Source organism: Hypomesus nipponensis, chromosome 26, assembly GCF_054491055.1.
Source record: "Hypomesus nipponensis isolate SF chromosome 26, ASM5449105v1, whole genome shotgun sequence".
NCBI classification, from domain to species: domain Eukaryota; kingdom Metazoa; phylum Chordata; class Actinopteri; order Osmeriformes; family Osmeridae; genus Hypomesus; species Hypomesus nipponensis.
In genome coordinates this window covers 4,280,001-4,287,500 of record NC_140386.1, presented here as the reverse complement: position 1 = coordinate 4,287,500, position 7,500 = coordinate 4,280,001, and the positions used below count along the sequence as shown (strand labels likewise).

General features: G+C 50.9%; 1 protein-coding gene across 2 annotated transcripts in view; it reads right to left on the bottom strand.

The window, feature by feature from the left end:
- Window positions 1-481: 481 nt before the first annotated feature.
- tns3.2 (tensin 3, tandem duplicate 2) overlaps window positions 482-7,500 on the bottom strand; it is a 34,941-nt gene continuing 27,922 nt past the window's right edge. Inside the window, exons 17-27 of one of the 2 annotated variants that reach the window (XM_084692622.1) lie at window positions 6,707-6,866; window positions 6,126-6,592; window positions 5,771-5,857; window positions 5,471-5,602; window positions 4,932-5,027; window positions 4,372-4,449; window positions 4,058-4,135; window positions 3,465-3,633; window positions 2,999-3,067; window positions 2,241-2,270; window positions 482-2,056 (exon numbers count right to left, since the gene is read on the bottom strand). In XM_084692622.1, coding sequence (XP_084548748.1) covers window positions 1,912-2,056; window positions 2,241-2,270; window positions 2,999-3,067; window positions 3,465-3,633; window positions 4,058-4,135; window positions 4,372-4,449; window positions 4,932-5,027; window positions 5,471-5,602; window positions 5,771-5,857; window positions 6,126-6,592; window positions 6,707-6,866 — 1,511 coding nt within the window. In that variant the 3' untranslated portion in view covers window positions 482-1,911. Of the gene's footprint in view, window positions 2,057-2,240; window positions 2,271-2,998; window positions 3,068-3,464; window positions 3,634-4,057; window positions 4,136-4,371; window positions 4,571-4,931; window positions 5,028-5,470; window positions 5,603-5,770; window positions 5,858-6,125; window positions 6,593-6,706; window positions 6,867-7,500 lie in introns of those variants that run through there. The other variant, XM_084692623.1, reaches the window with a different exon arrangement.

The following is a 7,500-nucleotide window of genomic DNA, read 5'->3' as shown; positions in this document are numbered from 1 at the left end:
TTGGCTCAGTAAGCGTGTCTGGACCTGTGAAGACAAATGTGCAGGTGTTTCCTTGTACAGAACTAGTATGATTATCGGACAGGGTGTGTGAGATGGGGTGTGAACGCAGGAGCAATGCGAGTGTTTGTGTGTGTTTGTGTGTGTGTGTGCGTTGGTGCGTTCGGTAACGTGAGCACATCTCGTGCTTGGTCTGAAAAGTTGACCGACAAGCATTCCTATACCCTGAAAGTTAAGTTCAATCCACTACATTAGAGGTTGAAGAAGTATCTCACGGTACTATACAAAGATACAAAGAGAGAGAGAGAGAGAGAGAGAGAGAGAGAGAGAGAGAGAGAGCGAGAACGAGAGACTCAGAAACCCTCCTTAGAAGTTGCACGGTTCCAATGACGTTAAACTATTCATGACTGCCACCTACTGGCAGCTATAGTAACTACATCTTGCTCTCCATCCCCAAACATGGAGCAGTTACTGACTGGAATGCTTTGATATGTCAACTTGTCTTTAATACGCTAAGGCAATACATGAGAGACACACACATAACTGTACAACATACATTTACATATGCAACAACTTTGGAGCCACTTTATAGCTGCTTGAAAAGGTGAACAACTTGTCAGAAGACAAGTAGAAATGGTCGAAAACAAACAGCTTCTCAGTCTCAGATAGCAAGATAGGCTATCACACTGGTCCTCAAAGTCAATGCTCATACTGGCCCCTGACAAAGTCACTTTCCTGACAGCAATATGTTGCATGCTTACAAAGGAGCAGCGGTTCTTTGAAACATCATACGCATGAAATGTACAAAATACATGTTATCAATGACACGATTATTTCCAAAACACATATACACATCTATAGACAACGATAAATACTTTGAACGATTTATATACGTTTAAAGAAATCCCATATTTTTGTTATGTTGGCCACTTTATAGTGCCGTTGTCTCAAAACGCTTTTATTTAAGTTTTGATTGGTATACAAATCCGGACTGAAACAAATTGTGTTTTGTTTTCAAATTAATTGTGCCAAGATTCACTTTACATGAGGTGTACATTATTGATCACGCATATACATAGCAATACCTGTAATGACAACATGAAGTTAAATAGGTCCTGCTATAAGATTAAAATAGAATGTTAAATTACAAGTTATTACACCAGGGAAAAATAATATGGTGGATTCTCAAGGGGTAAGTGGATGTTAATAGTGAACTTGTTTCAACTTTCTTACGCTTTTGTAATACACTTTCCACCAACCCTGATACAATGCATTATCATGGAAATGTATATACCTACAATGTTGTTCTCATAAGTAGTGCTACTGCTGTGTAGTTACATGGTAGTCAGCGTGCAGTACACTTTATATACGGTCCACAGATGCCTTTTTTGTGTGTGTGTGTGGGGCGGGGGGGGGGGGGGTCACAGTCCTTCACTGAAGCAAGTGAAGGCATAATCTGCTGATGGCAGCTTTTCAGTGGTTGAAAGGCTGGAAGCAAACTGACCGTGGTTTTGTTCAACGGCGTATGGTCAGTCATTGCAAGGAAGCCAAGCACACGGTGGTAGATGGACATTCTACCCCCGGAAATTCGACGGGCCTCTTTTCAAATCCAAAAACCGAAGTTCCAACTGACGGTTCATCCCCCTTGACAATGTATGTAACACCTTACACACAATCACATGCAAAGCGACTGGTGTTATTGTTTGCGTTGACTTTCTAAAAAGGAGCAGTTTGCAGTGCGGTCCGCTTGAACAGCTCCCCTTGGCAAACACCGCGCCAGGGTGGCTCCCTCTGCTGTTCACATCCCATAATACAACATTGTCTCCTCGGGCGTTGATGCCGTTTGTACCAGCAGGGCCGAGAAGTGAAGATCACGTGCGAGGGCGAGACAGTTTCTGTGTGTGCGTCTGTGTCTTACTTGTTCTTCTGCGAGCCAATCATGACCTTGGAGACAAAGTTGACGATGGCGCTGGCGGGCTGTTCCGGGTCGTGCTCGGCAAACAGGTGGCAGACGTTCTCCGTCACGCTGCCCGACTTCCGCGCCACGAAGCCGAAGATCCTTCGGAGAGGGGGGGAGAAGAGTTCAGTCTGTATCGACCTCAGGTGGGGAGAACCTCCACGCTTCCGAGGCGACGCGAGTGAGAACGGGGGGGGGGGGGGAGGGGGAGGGGGAGGGAGGGAGGGGGTGGGGTGGGGGGAAGGGGGGGGGGGAGGGGGGGAGTCATGCGAGACCAGGAACTTACTTTGCAGAGGAGCTTCCATCTCTAGTCCACCTGAAGGACAAACAGAGTAAATGGTCACGGACATTCCCATCGATCATAAGCGTTCACTCTTTTTTTGATGCCACTCTTCCTAAACAACTGTCGAGAGGAAAAGAGGGCCACTACTTGCAAGATTTTGGCAAGAGGGCATTTCTGGGTAGACCAAGTACACTCTTTCAGAAGTCGAGAGGTAACATTCCAGTTTTGTCACACTTGCTACGGGAAGTGAAAAGAGGCCTTGAGGGGGGGGGGGGGGGGGCTTTAGCATTGCATATCATTTTTTTTGTCCAACGTCTGATGGAAGGGTTGTATTTACATATAGACTTCTTAATGGTCTTTGTGCTTTGTTTTGACAGCTATGTCAAATCGCCCAGAGGAACAGGCAAAGTGTGAAAGTCTCTCGTCCGAGGGTGAATTGGTACAGACTGAAAAATCTCGAAATGATTGTTTTCCAGGTTCACTTCCCTTCTAGAAGTTGTCCTGGGCATGTAGACCTTTCAAGCACGGTGGCCAATTCATGGATATATGTACAGGATTGGATTCATACAGCAGCCTTGTCTAACTCCTCAGTGTTGACTTTACTTGCGTTCATATTCTCTTTCTCTCTCACACACACTCTCCTGCTCTCTCACACACACTCTCTTCTACTCTTTCTCTCTCACCCTCTCTGGTTGTGTCTACTGGCAATAGAAACTGCCGGGAGGGGGGCGGGGGGGGGGGGGGGGGGGGGGGTTACTGACCTGCGATCCTGAGGGTCCAGGGAACAGAAGATGACCATGTTGACGGTGTAGTGTCTTCTGAAGAACAGCCTGTAGACACAGACACAGAAAAAGAGATGCAGGGCAGGTCAGCTCACTGAAGGGAACGCGTCTGTGTGTGTGTTTGTGTTCGATCGAAACGCGTTAGTCAACGTGTGCGTGCGGTTGCGTGAATGTGTGTGTTTCGGAAATGGGCGGAAAATGTGTACAGTGCATTTGCGCGTGGCTGGATCAATGAGTTCTCGCGATTGACCGTCACGCGTAAATACATCTCTGCGTGTGCGTAGGCGCGTGTGTAGTCGTATTTCCGCCGGGACACTCGTGTCGTGACCGTGAAATTGCCCGAGCATGCGGGTCAATGTGTGTGTGCGCGGTCGTACGCAGGTGCGCGTTTGTAACTGTAACGTGTGAGTGAGTGAATGTGTGTGCGTGTGTGTGCTAGACTCACTTCCTCTGGTTATCTGTGAGGGTGATGCCCTGGGCGGAGACTTTGAAGTGGACCACGGTGGAGGTGGGAGGGGGCTCTGTAGCCAGGCTGATGCTGGCGGCCTTCTGCACCGCCTGGTGACCGGTCAGAGATTCCAGCTCCACCGAGCCCAGGTACCACACGTTGCACGCTGGACACGGCAGAGGAACACACACACACAAACACACACACATATTAGTCAAGTCTCAGATATTCTCTGTCTGTCTGTCCCTCTTTCTCTCTCTTTCTCTCTCTCTCTCTCTCTCTCTCTCTCTCTCTCTCTCTCTCTCTCTCTCTCTCTCTCTCTCTCTCTCTCTCTATCTCTCTCTCTCTTTCTCTGTCTCTCTCTCTCTCAACCCTCCCTCCCTCCTTCCCCCCCCCCTCCTTCCCTCCTTCCCTCCCTCCCTCCCTCCCTCCCTCCCTCCCTCCCTCCCTCCCTCCCTCCCTCCCTCCCTCCCTCCCTCCCTCCCTCCCTCCCTCCCTCCCTCCCTCCCTACCTCCCTCCCTCCCTCCCTCCCTCCTTCCCCCTCTCTCTCTCTCTCTCTCTCTCTCTCTCTCTTTCTCTCAGACAGTACCTGCTCCCTGTTTCAGTAGCTCAGCTGCAGAGTTGCTGGCGGACTGTGGCGATGAGTCAGTCATGTCTTCCAGAGGGTCTGGAAACACAGAAAAACAACTAGGTTGTTTAGTAGGACACACACACACTCAGACACTCCCCCCCACACGCACCCGGCACGCACACGTCAGCTCGCAAACATATGCACACAGGCAGGCAAAAGCATACATAAACACGTGCATACACACACACATGCACACACAGACACAAACATGCACCCGCATGCAAGGATATGCACATATACACACACCCACACATCTACACACACATACACACCTCCATCTGGGATGATGAGTTTGCAGGGTAAGGCCAGGGGGGTGATGGAATGCTGACACACCAAAGCCATGAGACTTCCTGCGAGACGGAAAGTGAACACGACGTCTTGAGTGTCAAGGAGAGTTCTTACCGACGGATGTCAAAGTTGGAGTTTTAACTGCACTTCTCACCACTGCTGATCAGTGTTGGGGGGAAGTTGCTCAAAAAAGAAATACATTAGTTCTTACTTGTTATTGTTCGGTAAGAGTAGTGTGATTAAGTTACATTATTACTTTCTGTACAAAGTAATATTACTTATTCTATCACTTATTTGTGTGAATAAATTATAGGCTACTACTATGCTAGCAGCCATTTGTGGAAACGGTCACTTAAATAAGTAACTGTAATAATATAACTCAATGTCAAAAACGAACACGTTATATTACTTTGTTACTCACTTAAGTAATAATATCACGTATTACGCCCAACACTGCTGTTGACAGAGGGAGACATTGTGTCGGTTCTGTGTGCCGAAATGCATTGGCGCCAGCAAAGGTCGTGCAGACGGACGTTATCCTCACCAAAGTAGGGCTCATTGGGACAGCCTTTAAGCCGCACCCCTTTCTGCGAACACTCGATCAGGAAATGCCTCACCAGCTCGTTGGACAGGTCTCCCACTGCGGAGAAACAGGACGTGAACCAGAGACACAGGAAGTGACCAGAGAGACAGGAAGTGATCAGAGAGACAGGAAGTGATCAGAGAGCCAGGAACTGATCAGAGAGCCAGGAAGTGACCCAGAGAGACAGGAAGTGATCAGAGAGACAGGAAGTGATCAGAGAGACAGGAAGTGATCAGAGAGCCAGGAACTGATCAGAGAGCCAGGAAGTGACCCAGAGAGACAGGAAGTGATCAGAGAGACAGGAAGTGATCAGAGAGACAGGAAGTGATCAGAGAGACAGGAAGTGAGCCAGAGAGACAGGAAGTGACCCAGAGAGACAGGAAGTGATCAAAGAGACAGGAAGTGATCAGAGAGACAGGAAGTGACCCAGAGAGACAGGAAGTGATCAGAGAGACAGGAAAGCAGGACGTCGGGGATGTGAGACTTGAGGCGTGGCTTACCTTTCTTGCTCTGTTGCACGACCGAGGGAGGAGGGGTCGACACCTTCATGGCAAGCCCGTATGCCCCGCGGAAAGAATGGCTGTCCCTCACGATGAAGGAGCCCGGCTCCTTGTCCTTCAGCACAGCGATGGCTACATGCCATGCACAGAGGACCAAAAACGGTTGGTTCACATGGCCAGAAAAACTACATTTCCCACACGGGTCAAAACTACACAGACAAGGACATGTTAGCTGGTGTGTAGTCTAGTATGTCGTTTGTAGGCTGCAGCAGCCTTGTCTTATTCGGAAACAGCGTTTACCTTGGTCTCTGGATATGTCTGGCTTGTACCAGAACTTGGAAGTGTCCTGAACAAACTTGACAGTGTCTGGCTTACTGGCAAACAAGTCTGTAACAGAAAGATAAATGATGGTCAGCTCACATGGCTCCCTGTGTGTGTGTGTGTGTGTGTGTGTGTGTGTGTGTGTGTGTGTGTGAAAATGAGTGAGAGTGAGATCGACAAAGCGAGAGGGAGAGATAAAGAGACTGTATTAAAAAGAAGAAACCAATCCAGGGTGAATGCCCTTGACCGTTATGTAACCTACTAGAGCGCCGTGTGTTAATGAGGAGAGGATCTGTGATTGCAGTAGCTCTCTTTGGCCACCAGAGGGCGGTACCTGCTCCAGGTGAGGACGTTCCGCTGGGCCCTCTGTGGTAGTCTGCGCTCACTGCCGAGGGGAAGGGGATACTGAGACTGCTGCCACTGTGGGGGCTGGAGAACCCACTGAGGGAGGGAGAGCGGGACCCACTGTGCGGGTGGCGCTCCCCGCCCTCGCCTCCCCTCCTCTTCCCGGGCAGCAGGGGCAGCAGCCCCGCCTCCCCCAGGCCCAACCCCAGACCCTCCAGGCCCTCCACCGCCTCCAGCAGGCTGTGCTCCAGGCTCCCGTTCCCCAGCCCCAGGGGCGACGGGTCCCCCTCGTCCCCGTCCCGCCGGCCGACCAGCGCCCCCAGGGCTCGCGGGGGGCCCCGGGGGGAGCTGTGGGCGTCGGGGGAGCTGAGGGACAGGGGGGGGGAGGGCCGGGGGAGGAAGGGGGAGCCCGGGGAGCTGGGGGTCCGCTCCAGCCACACAGGCGGAGGGGTCGAGCTGGGGGGGAGAGAAGGGGGAGGACCGTGAGAGGGAATGGGGGCTGATACCCCCAACACACACACACATCTGAAATGGGTTGAAGAGCAGGCTAGGGTTGACAGGTGCCGTTACCAGTCGGGGTGCGGTAAGGGGCTTCCTGAGGAAGTGGAGAGAAGAGAGCCATGGAACCGCCTCTGGTAGGACAAGGGGGGGCTGGACACTTCGGAGCGGAAGAGGTCCCCCTCTGTGGAGCCCGCACTGTGGCTCATGCTGTCCAGGAAACTTCTGGAATCTGTCAAGAAAAAAAGAAGAACAAAAAAAAAAAACAAGGAAAAAAATCCCGTTGAGACGCACGCTCTCTGAAATGGTGAGATAGGACCCCCTTTATGAGACCGAGTGCCCCTTTTTGCGAAAACCACACACGTCTGTCGAACGTACAGCAAGTTCTACGTCATTCATGAATCTCGAAAAACACGACCGCGCATATTGCCAAACCCCCCCTGCACATAAAAACACTCAGTCTGTGTGTCCTCAAAGTTCCCCAGATCACACGCTGGCTCAAACGCTCGGTGTGTGGTTTGTCAGAACAAGTCCAACCCAGGCCGGGATGCAAACCCTCAAACAGGCAGCCCTCTGATGAGTCATGCTGGAAGGACTCAGTTACCATAAAGGCCTCCTTGTCATCTCCTCCTCCTCCTCCCCCTCCTCCTCCACCTCTTTCGTTCACAACACTGTAGGCCTAGGAATTTTAGTTTGGCACCCACTCTGCGCAGGCGGCAGGGCCCTACACTCGGACCAAGTGCACCCTCTCAATAAGAGTGCATGCGTCAATCGCTGATACATTATCTGGAAGGAACACGGCCACAGGTTACCTCTCCACTGTCATAGGGTCCGTAGAAAGAGCGAACCGTAATATGCTGAGTATG